The 19,286-nt window shown below is 43.2% G+C and overlaps 1 protein-coding gene across 2 annotated transcripts; it reads left to right on the plus strand.

Moving 5' to 3' along the window:
- Window positions 1–1,079: 1,079 nt before the first annotated feature.
- On the plus strand, window positions 1,080–18,641 carry LOC121590890 (death-associated protein kinase related). 2 transcript variants are annotated; one of them, XM_041911036.1, is made up of 6 exons: window positions 1,080–1,224; window positions 2,077–3,053; window positions 16,008–16,220; window positions 16,336–16,511; window positions 16,657–16,975; window positions 17,082–18,641. In XM_041911036.1, exons 2-6 carry the CDS (start codon window positions 2,920–2,922, stop codon window positions 18,553–18,555), a joined length of 2,316 nt encoding a protein of 771 aa, XP_041766970.1. In that variant the 5' UTR covers window positions 1,080–1,224; window positions 2,077–2,919; the 3' UTR covers window positions 18,556–18,641. The 2 variants fall into 2 exon arrangements, with proteins under 2 accessions (XP_041766970.1, XP_041766978.1); XM_041911044.1 differs by lacking the exon at window positions 1,080–1,224 and adding an exon at window positions 1,461–1,483.
- Window positions 18,642–19,286: the final 645 nt, after the last annotated feature.

Genomic DNA, 19,286 nt, shown 5'->3' on the forward strand with positions numbered 1-19,286 from the left:
ATTGAAGAAAATCGCCACTATTGTATGATACACTTGCTGGTTCAAAGACTATATTATTTCTTTCTTACACAAAATAAAAGAAACACTCGAAATTTATTGAAAAAACTGTAGTTTATTGAAACTAAATTGGCCAAGGACTTGGTTTGGGGAAGAAATGTTCTGAAACATGTTAAAAACATCAATTGTGACGTTTGCTGGAGCCACACATTTTTTTTTAAATAATTATGCACATGAGTCACAAATGCCGGGATTTTAACTAATGGTCTCTACAGACACAGCACATTTTCAACGGAATTCGGTCGTTGTCGGTTCCGCGGTACTTGTACAAGCTGGAACAAACGACGAACCTGTCAAAAGCAGCCAGCCGGATCACACACACACACACACAGATGCAACACACATACCGGTACACAACAAATGCCGATATTACGGGATGAATGGCCGTTACAATCATCAAATTACACTTGAATATTCAACATTTCCTGCCATTTGTCACGAAATTACGGATTTTTCTCAATTTTCCACACAATTCACACAATTGTTCACTCACGCACACCGCCATAAGGGAACCGAAAATCCATGTAAAAACCCACCCACGGTCGGAAAAGTGTGGATTAAAGGTGGTCGGTAGGTAAATCGGTCCCGTCAGAACAAGATTTTGAGTAGAAATCATGCGGAAATGTGTTAAAATACACAAAAATACGAAAAAAAAAAATCCAAAACGCACACACACACACACACACACGCACACACAGAGTGACATTCGAGTTGGGCGCACGGCTCGAGCTGCTTGACATTCGTGCTGTTCGAGCAGAGCGGTACAATGGCGGATGAAAAATTACTATTTTATCTTTTTAATACACAATTAAACGCACGCAATGGGTGTAGATAATTATGAAAAACATTTACAAACACACTTTTCACGCAAAAACTGCAAAATTCGGTGAAAAAAGCTACAACGAGCAGCCGGTGGCAGGCCGGATAATCGCATGACAGCGTTCGTTCGTGCTGCCGGGTCGGTCGGGCTGTCAAGCGGCAACCGCTGCTGTGAGCAAGCGAGCAGCGGCGAGCTCATTCGTTGCTCATCTCTTGAACCGAACGGACGGAAAAGCTGGAAGGTCCGCAGCCGCGGAGTGAAGTCGCCGGGCGGGCAAAGTGGAAAAAGTCAGTTAAAGAAGTTGCCCACGAGCACACGCACACCGGAAAGGAACGCAGGACCTCCGGGTAAGTAAAGGCAGTGGTGATAATTCACGTCGGAAAAAAGGGCCGAGCTCCGGCAGTGCTGCGAGAAGACAACCGAAGGCCCTTGCACACACGGACACGCACGCACACACATTCGCTCTGCCTCGAGGTGCCCTCTGGTGGACATCTTGCTTTTCGGCAGGCTCTCTGTGTGTGCCCTTTTTTTGTGCGAATCTTCAGTTGAGCCGTTTTTTGTTACTACGTGCGTCGCGTGTGTCCTCAGTGGTTACGCTGATTACGGGTGAATTTTGCACAGAATTTCTCTTTCGGTATTTCGGTGCAGTTTCGGTTGTTTTTTTCTCTTCGGCATTCTTGAAAGGGCGTGAGACGATAGAAGTACCAAAAAAAAGGGTTTTGTGCAGTGCTTGTGATACGGTGGCAGCAGCGGCAGTGGAGGAGAGGTTTGGGGACACTTGCGTACTAGCGAAGACAATTGTTCTCGAATTTTGAGTCTCGTCTGTACTCGTGTGTGTTGTGTGCCTTTTTGCTGTTGTTGTTGTTGGTGTTGTGTGGCACACAGGCTCGCATTGAGGCGAAATGACGTTTCCGGGAAGTGTACCAGCGCGTTGCGTGTCTGTGTGTGTGTGTGCGGTTTTTTTTATACGTCCGATGTGAATTGTTTCTTTTCTGCCGCTCTGCCATCGCCGTCGTGTTCTGTTGTGTTGTGCCCTATTGCGTCGTTTGTTCCGTGTGTGTGTGTGTGTCGGTGTGCATTTATGACAGGGTCAGACGAAGTGGTGGGAGGGGTAGGAGAAGGATTTTTGGCGCAGAATTTGAAGTTTTTGTAACGAAAATCGCTTTATTTTTCTTTCTTTCTCTCTCTCTCCTCCACAGATCCATATTGACAGCACGCACTGCCCCATCACCCCTCATCCATCAGCCAGAAGCTTCCGCGAAGAAGCCTTCCCTTGAGAAAACAGTTCGTGTGTTAGTGTGAGTGTGTGTTAGTGTGTGTTAGTGTGTGATTGTGTGTGTGTGTGTGTTTATCCAGCGAGAAAAAGGGTGACATCCGAACGCGCTAATCCAATCCAAAAGCAACTGAAGCAAAAGTTTAAGGAAGAGAGAGAGAGAGAGAGTAAAAAAACCGTTGTCAAACGTCGCCATCTTTCAAACGCATGCTGCTACTGCCGTTGTTTCGGGCTGCTGCTGCTGCTGCTGCTCCACGGGCCTCGAGCACACACAAGTGCTCTTGAAGCAACCAACCAACCAACCGCCGCCCCGTTTCCACACGCACACCAACCAGGCCGGGGTAGCCTTCTCACCAGCCTTCCTCAATCCCCCCACCCCCCTTTCCTCCCTGCCGCGGGAGAGGCCGGAAGTGCGAAAGTGCGTGTTTTTTTCCGCGTGTGTGTGTGTGTGTGTCTGTGCGTACGTGCGCCTTCGAAAGTCCGTAAAGTAGTGTCGCGCGCGCGTGTGTGTGAGTGTGCGTAAGTGGTGTGATTTTGTGTGAAGAGTGGTGTCTCTCGTGTGGAATTGTTCTTGTGACTGCCTGTACCCTCCCCCCCCCCGCCCCCCGCATCCCCACCCAGTTCTCTTTCGCGGGGTGGTGGGTGTACACGCAGTGCCCTTGAGCCCCTCGCGCTCGGGCCGCGCTTGACTTTGTGTGTGTGTGTGTGTGTGCGTGTGTGTTTTGGCCGTACGTGTGCGCGCTGGAGTGTGCGGGCCAGCGGCAGACAGATGATGAAGCTGCCGGAGGGCTTCTCCCACGTCGGGGACGGGCGGCTCAGCATCGGCGAGGAGCAGCTGGCCAAGCTCAAGACGCCGCGGGACATCGGTGAGGTGTACCTGGTGGAGGAAACCTGGATCGCCAAGTGAGTACTACGTGTGTGTGTGTGAATTTTAGGGCTCATTCTACTGGTGGTGGTGTTTTGCTTCATGCGCATATATAAATATTTACACATTTATTTACAATGTTCTGCACATAACATTTCATATTTTAATATCATATTACTTAAATTATATTACTATAATTATATTACTATATTATATTATATTATATTATATTATAATTATATAACTATATTACTTTATTATAATAATTTTGATTATTCTTAGTTGTAAGTATAAAGAATATTCGATACACGGTGGGTGGGTTGTACGAGTTGTAGGGGAAAGCGGGGCAAAATGGGCCTGTAAAGGATATTGGGCTGTATCTAAATGTGTGTAAATTGCGTGTAAGTGAACGTGACATTTGGGTTATTTTGCTATATTTCAATAAATTTACGTCACAATTTGGTTTATCGTACAACAAAATAAAGGATATTCAAGTCTCCAACTATTTAGACTTTAAAAACATATTGAATTAAATAAACTAAATGCATTCCCTTGTGATTCTTCGCGGAACATTTGTTTTTCTGCGTGAACAAAGCGGATAATCTCGTGGAAATGCATTTAATTTATTAATTCAATATTTTTTTACAGTCCATTAAGTTTGGGAATTGAATATACTCTCTTTTTTTCGAATAAAAAAATCTTGTAAAATAGCAGAAAAATCCAAAATTTCACGATCAGTTTCACGAGGGCTCTAACGCGGGCTTTATTGGTTAAACCACTTAATACTGTTAATTTGACGTGAATCGATACTTCGTGCTTATTCGTGAAAAACTATCAAAAGTTTACGCATTAATAGCGAATATTTGTATATGGTAAAAAAATTGTATATATGTCCTTATATACATGTATTATATAATTTGACATCATGTATGTGTCAAAATTAATGTTAAAAATCAACAGCAAACGTCGTGAAAATGTGTTGTGCGGGGCAAAAGGGTCTTACACGAAATATCAAAACAATTCTATAGCAAAAAGGGAAAAATGGACCACAACATTGAGCTTACAGGCTTTAGTCTTGGTATCTTGGTGGAATTTTGAGTGTAGAAACAATGTTTAGTATTTCAGTGTTTTGTTGAATTTATTTCGAATTTGCTCAACGAATGCTGTACAATTTCAATAATTCACTTTTTGTCAGCTTTATTTATGTAAAGCTAGTATATTGTAGCGACCTTTGTTTATACCACAGCCTTATCATGTTGCTCGTGTCTCAAAACATAACGACCATTTTGCCCCAAGTGATTTTTTTTACAAACTTTAAAAAACATTGCATTAAATTATATTGTTTACTCTTTTTCACGCAACTCGAAGATAAATATCATGTGCCTAGATAAATATTTCTAGCTAATTATGGGTTAAATTCTTACGAAAGCTCACTTTCGAGACAGCGATAATTACATCATTGAGGGCAAACATTTTATTTGCTAATTCATTCACTTACTTTTAAATCTTCGGGTTATAAAGCGTTCATCGTGGGCTTTAAAGATTGTTTTTGACTTGAATCAGTCATTAGAAATCAGTACAAATGTGTTAATTTGCCAATAATGCAGCTGATCATGTCGCCCCTGGTTCTCCTATGTGTACGTCTAGCTCTCTCTGTGTGTGTGTATGTGGAGTCAATGTTTTCTAGCGTCAACTGCGCTAAGCGGATCGGTTCAAAAGCACCGTTGCTTCTTAAGCTTGAATTTGGTGTCTCGCAAGCGAGCAATTGCGACAAAACTCTGACTTACCTCTGCTCAGCGATTACACAGGGGTGGGGTGGTAGTATAGAACGAGTATTGTGATGGTGTGAAGGCTAGAAAAAAGTATACACACACACACACACGTACATGTACACTTACACTTACACAACACAGCACGAATCAAAGGGGTGAGAGCCATTGGGGGGAGTTAACGGAAGAACTGCTAATGCGAAGGGTGAGTGGGAGGAGGAGAAGGAGGAGGAGTGGGGAGATGTCCATTGGGACAGAGAGGCGGCGGCCCTACTGTGGCGCTGTTTGCCACCCACCCAACGCCCTCCAACCCATGATCTTGCCTTTTTTTCTTGCGTGCGCGCCTCTCCACTTTTTCTATTGTGCGACAGAGAGAGGCCTTGGCTGGCTGGGTGTAATAATATTGTGCTTACCACACACACTCACACCGCTGGCGTTTGCATACGAAAGTGCACACCAATGGATTTTGTTGAGGGTTTTTGTTGTTGTTGTTGTTGCTACCATTTTGCTATTGTTTTTTTTTACTTCTTTTCATATTGTGTTTGACCTCCGGAACCACACAAACACAGCTTTACCTCTGTCCCCTTTCGTTTCTTTCCGTTCTTTTGCACAACCCCCAGTATTTGTGTGTGTGTGTGTGTGCTGTGGCTCCTTCGATTATCTTCCGATCTCTTAGTCCGACCCCCCTTAAAGCTTTGTTGGGTGCTGAGGGATGTGTATGTAAGTGTGTGTGTGTGTTTTTTGCGTTCATTTTGTGCGCCTAGGGCGCACTGCTGCCTCCACTCTTGGGGTAACCTTTTTGGGCATCGCTCGCACCTTCTCCACTTCGCCGAGCTGCGCGCTCCACACGGTTACGTGCACGTCCAAGCGCAAGAAACACACACACACACGTACGCGCACAAGTCGCGTACTTCAGGAACGAAGGGTTGTTGTTTTTTTTTTCTTTCTCATCTTGCACATTGTCGCATTGTTGTCGCACACTACCTCTCGGTCGTCGTTTTTATCTCTTTCACTCTGTGTGGTTTTTTGTTGTTGTTCTTGCTGGAACTTCTTCGCTCTCGGGTGGGGTTTTGGCGCTTTTTGCCGTGCAATCTCTTCGTCGGTCGTGTGCTCTTGGTGTGTCTGTCTTTTTGGCTAGAAGTAGGGAAGCAAAAAAAAATTCAATCTTTCATAAAGGTTTCTGCTGTGGGGCTGTGTGTGTTCGGTGCTGTCGCTAGTTTTGGGGATATCGGTGCAAATCTATTGTTTGGTGTATAAGCAGCGATGTCAAACTCATTTGGCGAGCCGCAGCCTAGTTTTTGCATGATATTGATATTATACAAAAATCAGATCATTGGCAGCTCTTTTCATTCCATATTGGGTTAACAGTTACGTTGCAAAAGTTTTAACTTAGGTGTAAAATAAAGTGGGAAAAATAACTTCTGCAGATTTGTTTTCAATTGCCTATATATTTGCATATATATATTTGCATATATATATATATATATATATATATATATATATATATATATATATATATATATATATATATATATATATATATATATATATATATATATATATATATATATATATATATATATATATATATATATATATATATATATATATATATATTATTATATTTGCATATTTTAGTCACAATTAACATGGTTTGTACGCAAAAATAATGACAATAATTGGTCATGACAAATTGCTTTGGTAAATGTCATAATAGTACAGGGTTTTCCAAGGGTTCTCATAGCTGTGGGACACTTCCTAGACCCTTTCTTAAGGGAAGTGAGCTTCATATGTTGGAATTTGGACTCTATGGTACCCATTTGGGCAGGCTCCTTTGAAATTCCTATTGGATTTGTTAATCAAGGGGGGTGAATTGGCCTCCAATTCCAATTATATAAAGTTCATTTCAAAAGAATCAATAAAGTGTGCCACATCTATGAGAATTCCTGGAAAATCCTGTGAGTTTTTTGTTGAATTGGTGTTCTTTTTTATTATCAATATTTTTGAGCTGGTATTGATTGTGAACTGCATTTACGTACGATAGAAACAGTGAATTCGTACTTTTGATACTGTCCAAGGTCAATAAATTACAACAGGTCGGTTCAGTCCAGTTCAGATCTTAATTATTGCAGGGCGAGGACTGCAAGGTGTCATTCAAGTCCTTCGTAACCGTTACTCCCTTCCTGCTAATCTACATATAAATTCATTCTTATAATGGCGACAAGAAACAGAGGCATAAGACCACATGTAATTTATCTGATCACATTGTTCTTGTTCGGCTACCTCATTGAAAGCTTAAGATCTTTTGTTACTCCCTGCCAAAAATAACTCGTGTTTATGCTGACATCTGATTTCAGCTGATTTTTAAACATTTTGCAGAAGTATCATGCTCTAAGTTGTATTATGTTCTTTCCCAAAATAATAATGCCAAGAAGTGTGAGGCCTTACATTGGGAATACCGGTTGGTTTAGTGATTTTCTTGTAGAAGCAAAAATGCAAAATAAATTTTGGCTCAAGCGGTCGCGGACCACACCGCAAGACCTCGCGCACCACATTTGGCCAGCGGGTCCCCAGTTTGACATCTCTGGTGTGAGTGAGGTGAATGTACCAATAGTGGTGCAAATTGTAGCGGTACAGATGTGCTTTAATGGATTTAAAGCGACAGCTAAATTTTTTTATTATGTCAACACATATCAATTAGAATATGTTTTACCTTCGCAATTACAACCATTTGTACCATCAAACATAACAAATTTACGAAAAAATATACAGGTTTTTTACTGCTTTGTTTTACCTACAATGGCGGTATGATGCTTATGATGGTGGTAGACAAAGATACCACAAAAACTGAGTACAACATAACATAAATGGTACTTAGTTTTGAAGCTGTTTCTATATGGCTAGCGATGATTGTTGCCATAATATTGATTTTTTGCGTAGTTTGATGGTAAAAAGTATATATTTGATCCATAAAAATATTGACTTTAGTACTGACTAAAGTACTGGCAACGACTGTCGATTAAGTCGATTTTTCACTGAGCAAAATGCGCATATTTTGGCCTTTTTTTTGGTAATTTTCTTACGGGAAACTCTTTTCTGTTGCTTGTTTTAGTAAAAACAAAATGACCTTTAAACATTCTGGAATAAAATCTAAAATGTCCTTTTTGGCCGATTATATGGCTAAAATCATTATAGGAACATTCCTGTTTTGTGTACCTTTAATGACACAGTATCAAAAAAAAAACTTCAAAACTCTGAAACATGGTCAAAATTCTAAAACTTGGTGAATTTTAGTAAATCATTAACATTGCATAAAATCTCTGTTAAAATAATAATAATAACGTTGCTATGTGGTCATTTACAACGTTAACAAAACCGTTTCGTTATGAAATCTTAAGGACTTAAAAAAAAAAACATTTCAGACATTTCACAAAATAATGGATTTTTCTGTCGCTTTGTAACGGAATGGCCCCATTTAACCTTTTATACCCTTTGTTAAAGACCAGAGAACACTTCACAGTAACAAAAATAACTGAATTAATGTTAAATTATTGCACGGAGCCCATTTCAGTGCAATACCACCACTATAGGTACGTTTACGGTATATAAAAGTAATAAAAAACGCATTTCAGTTTAACACAAACTTCTTATGCCCTTGAATCCCTATGGTCTTAGTACATCTGTGCTTTTATTTTAATTTTCTAAAAATAATGTGAAAAATTCGCCACCTCAAAAATTGAACAAAAAAAAAAAAATACACTTTTCACGATTTATACATGACTCACACACAACACCGTACCTCCTCTACAGTGTAACAACACCGTAACCCTTTTTTGCGTGCTTTAATCTCCCTTTTCCTTTACTTTAATCTCGTGCCAAATCCAGCGTTTCGCTTTGTGTTTTTAATGTGGGATCAAGCCTCGATGGGGGGAAAACATCGGTATATATGGTTTTACCTCGTGGGAAAACAAGTCGACCCTCCCCAGCAGCGGTACAGAGAGAGCAGCGCAGCTCCAAAAATTGTAACGCATGTGTGCATAACTGCATTTTTCGCTTCAAAAGGTCTCTCGCTCCCTTCATCAAACCTGCGATTTTGTGTTGTTTGTGCTACCTGTGTGTGAGTGGTTTCACTTCTAGAAAGGCGTCGCGATATCTCAGATTTTGGTGGTGGTGGTGGTGGGGGGGGGGGGTAATGTGTCATTTCTAAGGTATTTGCTGACGGTTTGTTTTCGGCTTGATCGGTGTAACGTTGATTTAAATTCTCTTTTTTTTCGTTTTTTTGGCGTGGACTTGATTTGTGGCATTTCTTTTGGCGCCTGTTATTATTATCGTGCTGCTGCTTGGCGGGTGTGCGAGGCTTGCCAAATGTAAGTTGGCCATGAGTATTTTGGCTCAAAATGCATTTCGGGTGAAAAAAAAAAACTCCCATCTTAAAGGTGCCCTCTGGTACTCAGTTGCATCGGAATACAATAAAATGTGTTTTTTTTCTGCTCTGAGCGGCATTTCTTCTTGGGGGAGGGTGCGTGCCCTTGATATTATTAACCCATGATGTTGTGGCGTGTTGCATCACAGAGGATGCATCTCGAACCACAGACCCAGACGGGGGCGACATCCATTAGCGTTTGGCACAACTGCACACATGCTTCCCGCCTAGCTAAGCATAACTACCTCCTCTTCCACCAGTGGTCAATATTGGCGGCGATTGTTAAAACGAAAGTAGAAGAAGAATAATTTGCAAAAACATTTTTTCCTTTTCGTGTGTCGAAAATTTTCTTGGAAGGGGGTTTGTGTTCGCCCCTGCCTGCGCCTAAGGAATGCTCGTTTCTTTGTGATTTTTTGTTACTCCACTTGGTAACGGTTCTAGATGCTTTGGAATTCAACACCAATGACCAAAAACAAGTGTTGGCACATGCATGATTTCTGAATCACTCCTTCGTTCCAAGCAACGGCTCAAATTTTTACTACTTTTTATTTCAAATTAGGGAACATTGGTGCCAGATTCTGGTGGCCAGATGTTTTGAAGAATTATTTTAGTTTGTTATTGCTTTTACTTGCTCGGTGAGTTTTACGGTGCTACGGTACACTTACTTTAAAAATGTCGAACACCCGTGTCGATTATTTATAACCGATAAATCAACTGATAGTGCTGATATTGGAGATCTTGAAGTACCTTCAGTCCTGATGGAGTCATTCTTTGCTGTTTACGAACGACATGTAGCCGTAGATCTAGAGCAGTGTTTAGTTCGTTATTCAGTAATTGAAGCAACCCCAAAAATGTCCAGCAATTCCAGGTGGTAATGGTATTATGGACAAGATCAAATAGCTGCTGGGATCGGTGCAGTATTCGATGAATTTTCAATCCCTGTCCATCGTCTAGAACAACCACTTAAATTTCTTATCGTTTCCTTGCTCTTTTCCTTCACTGATACTGCTTGATGTTGGAGATGTTGAAGAACTTTTAGTACTGATGGGGATATATTTTATTTTTTATTTTTTATTTTTATTTTTTTATACGAACAACATAGCCGTAAATCTAGAGTTCTGTTTGTTGTGTTTAGATGTTATTCAGTAATGGAAACAACCGCTAAAATTTCTGATGTGGAAGAGTTGTAAATAATGTTTGTCTACAACTGGGAACATACTGTCGGTGTGTTACTAAAGCCGTCTGTTCTTACTAAAGGTTTTATTACAACTAACTAATCCGTTATGCGTTCATAGACTACCGTGATCTACAAATAAGTTTGACAACGATTGCTAGATTACAACAATTTCAATCTCATATAACGTCTGAACTCACTGGTTGAACCTCGATTCCCTGCCAACTGTTAAATTTGTGCTTTTTTTGAATTCTGACTGTATGCGTTAAAATTTGTCATAAACCTGGCCATGGAACTTATCATAACCCCTACCCGATCTTTCAACTGATCCTGAGACACCATACCGGTCGTGGAATCAATCCCGATCCCATACCGCAGTGGTCTCCAACCTTTTAAGGATTGGCTTCAATTGGCTTTCAAAACACTTTGGCCGCGGATTACATTTTGTGGACTTAGAATCTTTTTGATAAAAATATGTTGAAATCTTTTTCTAGACATTCCTATTGCAATACTAATCTCGATTATGGTGAAAAAATGAACGATGTGTAGTGTATTAGGCTTTTCTATTAAAAAAAAAACAATTCTTTCGCGGACCATTTCTTTTCACGCCTCGGACCACAGCTTGGATAACCACATCGGTCCTGAACTCATAACGATTCTGGAACCGATCCTGACCCCATGCAGATTCTGTTACATACGGGTACTGGAACTAATCTCGAACTCATACTGCTTGCTTTTATAATTCGGGACTTGAATAGTATCTGAATCTGTCTCAATCATGGCACTTTGCAAAGCACAGTCTAGTTGTTTTCCCTTTTTTTTGCATCGGAGGGTCCCGCGCTATTTTCAACTCGGACGACTTAAAAACATGCCCATCTAGGGTTCAAGCCTCGTATGGACTGTAGTGATGGGTAATCCGGAGCGGAGTCATGGATCAACTCCGACTCCGGTGCGCAAAATATGACTCCGACTCCGGATCACAACCGGATTCAACTCCGGATTCAACTCCGGATCAGTCCGGATCACTCCGGATTACTCCTGATCACTCCGGATTACTCCGGATCACTCCGGATCACTCCGGATCACTCCGGATCACTCCGGATTACTCCGGATCACTCCGGATCACTCCGGATCACTCCGGATCACTCCGGATCACTCTGGATCACTCCGGATCAGCCCGGATCAGTTTTCGTACATATTCGATGTACGACTTGAAAGTCAATGAACTCATCAAGAATTGTCTAAACGATAATGGACAGTCATTCCGAATCCGGAGTAATCCGGAGTAACCCGGAGTAATCCGGAGTAATCCGGAGTAATCCGGAGTAATCCGGAGTAATCCGGAGTAATCCGGAGTAATCCGGAGTAATCCGGAGTAATCAATCCGACTCCGGAAAAAATTGTATTTACCCATCACTAATGGACTATCGCTCTAAGCAAAGCTTTGACTATCTGGCTGCGTAATACTTAGTATCGAAAGCCTGTAATTGCCGGTATGAGCTGTTAGCCCTTAACACTGCTTCTAGACGACCCAAAAAAATCTTCCGCGACAATTTTTATCGTGGAACTTCCTATCTGTTAAACCGTCCTTGTTTTAGCACCAATGTATGGCTTACTTTGATCGTAATGTCGCGAATCGCGAGCGTCGCCTTTCTGGGAAAAAAATTCACAAACCCGCGACAATCACGGTTGCCTCGGATTTTGTTCTAAAACTGAGATGTTGTTTTAGAACAAAGACCTCGCAGAAAATTTGTCGCAGTACAAAAGTTGGTTGCCTAGAAGCAGTGTAAAAGATTACTTTTTTGTACAAGTGTTACTTTTTGTTACACTTTTTGTTAGAAAGTTACTTTTTGTACAAATGTGAAATTTTAATTTACAGTTCACGCTCGGTGTAATCCGTATTTGAATCGAGTGCGGATTATCGAATGAAGTTTTGATTTGTTTTTTTTTGGGGGTGCTAAAAATCGGGCTTAAAATTTCGGTATTATAAGCATGACGAGCATCTTTAGTGTTTGCTTGATCGATGCTGCGATCCGGTTCGAAGGACCAATGTTCAATAGCTCAAATAAATGATGTTGCTGAGACGGCTTGTGGGCTTAGCCTAAACCTTATTTTATAATTATTTTTATAGTATCCTATTTCATCCTAATCCTATCACTAACACTAGTATGTGCATGCTTAGGCCACGCTCTATGCGTGAACAGATATACTATCGGATAAACTTTTAATTCATTTGAATCGTTGAATCGAACAACCACTTAAAATTCTTATTGTTTCCTTGTTATTTTCCTTCATCGATATTGCTGATGGAGCTCTTGATGAAATTTCCGTACTGATGGGGATATTATTTGCTGTTTCTAAATGATATAGCCGTAGATTTGTTACTATGTTTAGTTGCTATTCAGTTGTTTAAAGAACCATTCAAATATCCCTTATTAAAAGGGTTGATTTTACATGTAAAGCTATCATGCTTGTGTTTGTTCGTGCTTTCTAAATCACACGTCAAACAGGGATTCATAGTCCATTACACAAATGTCCACATACTTAAAGCAAAAAAGCCTTTTTGTAGCAACATTTTTGTTTTGCCTACAAGTGTAACATATTACGAAACCATTATTAGAACTATAAAAAGTTGGACCGATGAACAAAGCATGAACAGCAAGCATGAATTCAACGTTAGCAAATAAAGAGGGAAAAAAGAAACATAAATAGCTACACCGAACATGAAATGATCGTAAAAAAAGCTGTTTGAAACAATGTTTTAGTTGTTTGATCGTCATATGAAAATCAACTTTATATACTAGAGCGCTGTTAGAGTTAATCATCTCCACCGGGTCGCTGGAACAATATAGAGTAGTCCTGACGTTAGATCGTAAAAAAGATGCCTTGCTCTTCAATTTCTACCTGCACCTAGAAAGATATTTTGACTTAGATTAGATGGGGGTCAATTCCTGTTACAACTTTGTGAAGGAAAATACACTATGCCACCATTATTCAATTTTTGTAAAGAAACATCTAGTCCGGTAAGGGACACTGTTCGACCATGGTAAGCGATAGGAGACTGTTTTTAGAGACTTGTTTTAACGTCCTCTTATAAATCTATTCTATCTTGTTGTAAAGAAGTCCAAACTATACTAGCAAATTCAATTTTTGGTCTCATACTATTTACTGGCAGTTGTTCCTATTACAGTATAAGCAAGCGTTAACACCTTTTCCGCTGGTTTGCGCGGGCGTACTTGAAGTCGCTCTGGAATTTCTCTCCCCCCTCACTGCTGCTGTGACTGCCTATTGTGTTTTCCACCACCCAAAAGCATACCCGGCGCGGAAAGCCACCTTTTTACTACACACACACACACCGACCACCACCCATCTTCACATCATTGGGGTTTAAGTCCCCCAGGGGAGGGCAAGGGTGTGGAGCGCGCGCACACGCGGATAGCATTAGTTGTTTGCGGGAGATTTTTTTGTTGTTTTGTTTCTCACACACCGATCGTTTACCACCAGCACACACCGCTCCCCCTCGCCCCAGGGTGCCAACAACAAGAATGCTCCACAATGCAATGCGTTTTGATGTTGCCTTTTCAGCAGTTGGGAAGGAAAAATCTCACCGCACACCGCACGAGGTTTCTGAAGTGTTTCCCCTCTTCCCCTCTCCCACCCCGCGCAGCAGAGATTATGTGTTGTTTGCTCTCTGGTGTTGGATTTACCCGCCCGCGTGCGAAAAACGCTCCAGGCGGCGGCGATGGCGGGTATTTTTTCCACTGCTTTTTATTACCCCTCCTTTGAATGAAGCTCCCATTACGAAAGAGCTTTTTCTTTGTGTCGGCTCTGTGCGTGTGAGGGGCGGCGGGAGGGAGGGAGGGAGGGGTGTGGTGTAGGGTATTTTGTGAAGTTTTCACGTAACACACGTTCTTTCCAGTGTTACACGCCCCGGGGGAGCGTTGTTGTCGTTTTCTCAATGTGTGGCTTGCGGTGTGTGTAGGTAGAGATTCGCAGTAGTCATATCGGAGGGGTTCTTTCGACCGTTCTGGTTATATGTTATCTAAAAAAAAATTTAGGCTCTAAATTAGTCTAAAATGATGTACAACTAGTGTTGAACAAGTTTGTGTAAAAGGCAGTGTACATGAACACTGTGTATGAACATATTCGTGGTAGCTTGATGCGCATTGCTGATACTCACATAAAGTGCTTCATGACATGCCGAATGCAACGTGCAAGTGCTGGAGTCAAACCCAATACTCTGATTGACAAGCTGAGCTTAATGTCATCATAAGCATAATCTTTTTTTTCTGGCTGCCAAATGCCACTGGTTCAGTCCCCTACAACCATGACTGAAACGAAGCTCAAATCAGCCCATGTATACAACTGAGATGATCAGAGATGAGATTCAAACAGTTGGTGGACCAATCACATGCTTGGTGATATTTTGTTTAGCACCCTACACTTGGTCACTCACTTGATCATGACATTTTCTCCCAATGATAATCAGGACATTTTTGGAATATATTATGAATATACGTGGTCCAAGGCAACAAAATGAGCATTCTTACTCGCTTTGTCTGTTTTGATTGTCGGGTCTGATCAAACAGAGCGAGGACACCACGCTCATTTTGTTTTTTTTTTAACCACTCGCACGCACCGCATATTTCCCATGACTATCGGGATGATCACCGACTAAAAATGTCCCAATCAAGTGACTGACTAAGAGTTGGTTGCACACAATGTCATCAAGCATATGATGGTCGTACCAACTGTTTGAGTCTCACCTCTGATCATCACAGTAGAGCTCGTGACGCTGACATGATTTTCTTTCAGCCAGAATGTGTCATGACTATGTCAGTGACATTTTACAGAATTGAAAAAAAAAGTCATGACATAGTGACTGACTAAGCGATAGTCGCAAAAATGTCACGATCTGATAATCACAATAGAATAGGTGACGTTGACATGGATTTTGTTTCAGTCGGATCTTTTTATGACATCGACAGTGACATTTTGCAGCACTTGTAAAGGGGTTTGTTGGGAAAATGTCTTGCTTTTTAATTCGCTGTAGATTTTAATTCGCCTGTATATTGTATGCTTGCTCCTAACACTATTTCGGTAGTAAAACTATGCTTTGCGGGCGGGAAGGGGGTTTATTCGGAAAAATCAATCTGTGTATTTTTTTTTGAGAGTGTTTGTGAACGCTCAGCGTGATTGTTTCGTTCTGTTGTTAAAATATTCCTGTGTGTACGAAATTGGGTTTTATACAAGAAAAAAAAGTGCAACCATATTCAATACAATCCGTCCAAATGACTTGAAAAGGATGCAACTTTGAAATTTTGAAACCATTCGAAGAACAAGAGAAATTACGAAGCCGCAGAACGAAGAAATCAAATCCAAAACATTTGCAATGCCTTGAAGAGAAAGGCGCTGCGCAACCCAATAATGTAATTGCACACGCGAAGAGTCTCCAATGGTACGAATAAGATCTACCCTCTGCCCCCTATGCTAACACATTCCGCCTTTAGCACATTGCGCACCAGTAGAATCGACGCACAATCATATAGAATAGAACAAAAAGAAAAACCCTTTATAAACTCTCCTGTTACTCAAACACGCGCGCGCACCACTCACCAATCTTCAGGGGAATGTACGGAATCGTGCGGAGTGCCATATCGAAGCAGTCCGGCATCAGCTATGCGGCCAAGTTTCTGCGCCGGCGGCGGCGGGGCCAGTGCTGCCTGAACGAGATCAACCACGAGATCGCGGTACTGATGCTGTGTGCCGACTCGGACCACGTCGTCAAGCTGCAGGCCGTCCACGAGACGCGCTCGGAGATCGCGCTCATACTGGAGCTGTAAGTAGCAATTGGGGCGGGGGAGCAGCTATCGCTGTCAAAACCGTGTGTCCAATCTAATCAACTTCTTTCTATGCTTTCTCTCCCTCTCTCTCTCTCTCTCCTATGGCGGCAGGGCGACCGGTGGCGAGCTACAGACACTGATCGACGAGCAGGGCCACCTGTCGGAGCAGAAGACGCGCGTCTGCATGCGGGAAATTTTGCGCGCCCTCCAGCACATGCACAGCAAATCGATCGCCCATCTCGACCTGAAGCCACAGAACATACTGCTGGCGGGCAAAACCGTTGACGGTAAGGATTAGGGGACCCCGTGACACGAAAACTGCACGCGTATTATTGTATTAAATATAGTTCAGTAGCGATACCATCTGGCAGCCGAAACTAAAAAACTGTTTTTTTTTATTTATGCTATTCCAACACCGCCACACTCACCCAGATGGGCTCAAGCTGTGCGACTTCGGCATCGCCCGGTTCATAGCGGAGAAGAACAAGATCTACGAGATCGTCGGCACGCCCGACTACGTCGCGCCGGAGGTGCTGCACTACGATCCGCTGTCCCTGCAGACGGACATCTGGTCGATCGGCGTGGTCGCCTACGTCCTGCTGACCGGTTTGTCGCCGTTCGGCGGAGACAGCAAGCAGGAAACGTTCCTGAACGTCACCAAATGCTCGCTCACCTTTCCGGACGAGCTGTTCGACGGAATATCGAGCGATGCGATCGACTTCATCAAGAGTGCGCTGCGCATCAAGCCAAAGTAGGTTGCTAGGCTGGAAGTAGTAATGTTGCTTGCACTAATAAAATGAGCACTAAACTTTTCTGCGTGTGTGTGTGTGTGTGTGCGCGTTTTGTGTACATTTTAGGGAACGACTGACGGTGGACGAGTGTCTCGAGCACCGGTGGCTGAAAGAGAAGACGGTGTGCCTGCGGGAAGAGCTGCTGGCTGCCCGCGCAACGCTCAGCCGCAATGGGACGGGCATTGGCGAGTGGGACTACACCACGACCACCACCACCACCCCGATGGGAGAAGATGCGCTGCTGAATGGATGCGAACCGGCAAATGGTGGCGGTGGCGGCGGTGGTGGCGGAGCGTTGGTACTAGAGAATGGCAGCAGCAACGGTTGTAACGTGGTAGGAGTGGTGCGGCCGCACGAAGCCGGTACGAATCAGCAGCAGCAGCAGCAGCAGCAGCAGCAAATGCTGGCAGCCGGCAGCAACAATGGCACAGTAATCGCGCCATCGGAAGAAAAGCCGCAGTGCGATGCGGGAGCAGGAGAAGGCGGAGGAGATGAAAGCGATGAAGGAGGGGGAACAGCAGCTCCGACGGCGCTTGCTGGCGAGTTGAGGCCGCTGCAGCGGAACAACAATGGTGGTGGCACCATGGTAATACCCTCCGATGCTTCCTCCGCGTCCACCGAGGACAACAAGGAGAATGTGATTGTTGTGGGCGGCGGGGGAGGCGGGCTGGTGGTAAGTAGCGCCGCGTGTGCGCTGTTCCCGGACGCGCCGACCACGCCGAAGGTGAGCCGCAAGGCCCTGCCGGTCGAGCCGCTGAACGATGGGGGCGGGCTGCACTACAACCTTCAGCAGCACCACCACCATCACCACCACCTGCAGCATCATAACCACCACCATCACCACCATCACAGTAGCCATCTTCATCAAAACCACCATCACCACCACCACAACCACCTGCATCACAGCAATGGCGCGAACAGCCACCACGCGCTCAATTCGAGCCATCAACACCACGCCAATCAGGCTGTGCTGCATTCGGCGCCGACCAACAACAACAACAGCAACAGTGGTGGCGTGACAGGTGCGGCTAGTGGTGGCCCCGGCAGCCCGTTCGTGTCCCGCCAAGGTTCACCGTCCTGTGTGAAGAAGTACATACAGAAGATGCACCTACAGCAGCAGTTGGCAGTGCCTGCTGGGGGCGAGATGGCGACAACCACCACCACCACTACCAGCAAACAGGATGCAATCACGATGGTATCACTCGAAGAGATGGAGAACAACAGTGTTAGCCCCTCCGGTACGACAGGGATGGCAGCGAGCAGTAGTAACGGTGGCGACGTTGAATGCTGCGACCCGCCCGAACACGCTTCCTCCTTCGCCCCTGCCACACCACCGGTCAGCAGCAGCAACGGGTGCAGCAGCAGTAGTAATAGTAATAGTAGTAATAGCAGTTGCCGAACAACGGTAGCGGCCGGTGCCGCGCTATGTGCATTGAATTGTACCGAAGCATCATCGGTAGGCGGTGCGGACAGCCGGCACCTCCCTTCACCCGGTCACAAGACGCTACAGCAGTGCGAAAAGGATGCCATTATCTGCTGATAAAATAGGATCGGCTATTGTATTAGTACGGCGGTTGATAGGCGTTAGAAGAAGAAAAAAAACACACTCACACAATGAGAGCAACAGAAACACAAAATAGAAACAGTAATGCTCGATCGAAGCATTAGTTTTCCGTAGGAAAAGGAAATTTAACTTCTATCTGCTTAAGTAAGATGATCGAGAGAAGAGAGAAGGAGAAAGAGCAGAAGAGAGAAAGAGACGAAACGAACGAGAAGAAGAAAAGGGAAGTCGAACAAAAGAGAAGTAAAAAGAAAACACAAAAAGAAAATTAGAAGAGAACAAGAAGAGAACAATAAGAGAGAACAAGAGAACAAGAGAGAATATATATATATATATATATATATATCAATATATATATATATTACAGGGTTTTACAATTCATTTTGCTATGTGTGCTGCATACTTTGTCGCTCACGAAACTTATTTTGCCACCTAGTAGGTATTTCCACTCATGCCAGTCCAAATACCTACCAGGGGTCAAAATAATGTTCGTGAGCGACAAAATATGCAGAGCATAGATTGCATATAATGACTTGCAAAGCTCCCTGTAACACGACACCGGGATGAAGTGTACTGCTCTGAAAGAGAGACATTGTTGTGACCTAAGGCGCTTTGCGCTCGCTCCACCCCTATTGCTGAAAGCGAACGATGCACAACATAACGAGAAACAAAAAAATCAGTTAGAACGATGAAAAACGCTGCTTTGCTCC

This window comes from Anopheles merus, chromosome X (genome assembly GCF_017562075.2).
Source record: "Anopheles merus strain MAF chromosome X, AmerM5.1, whole genome shotgun sequence".
NCBI lineage: Eukaryota > Metazoa > Arthropoda > Insecta > Diptera > Culicidae > Anopheles > Anopheles merus.

Bases quoted from the DNA above. Each gene is read 5' to 3' on its own strand.
- LOC121590890 (XM_041911036.1), top strand. From the start codon at position 2,920: ATGATGAAGCTGCCGGAGGGCTTCTCCCACGTCGGGGACGGGCGGCTC. The intron at 3,054-16,007 runs GTGAGTACTACG...ACCAATCTTCAG, and splicing joins GAGGAAACCTGGATCGCCAA to GGGAATGTACGGAATCGTGC. The intron at 16,221-16,335 runs GTAAGTAGCAAT...CTATGGCGGCAG, and splicing joins ATCGCGCTCATACTGGAGCT to GGCGACCGGTGGCGAGCTAC.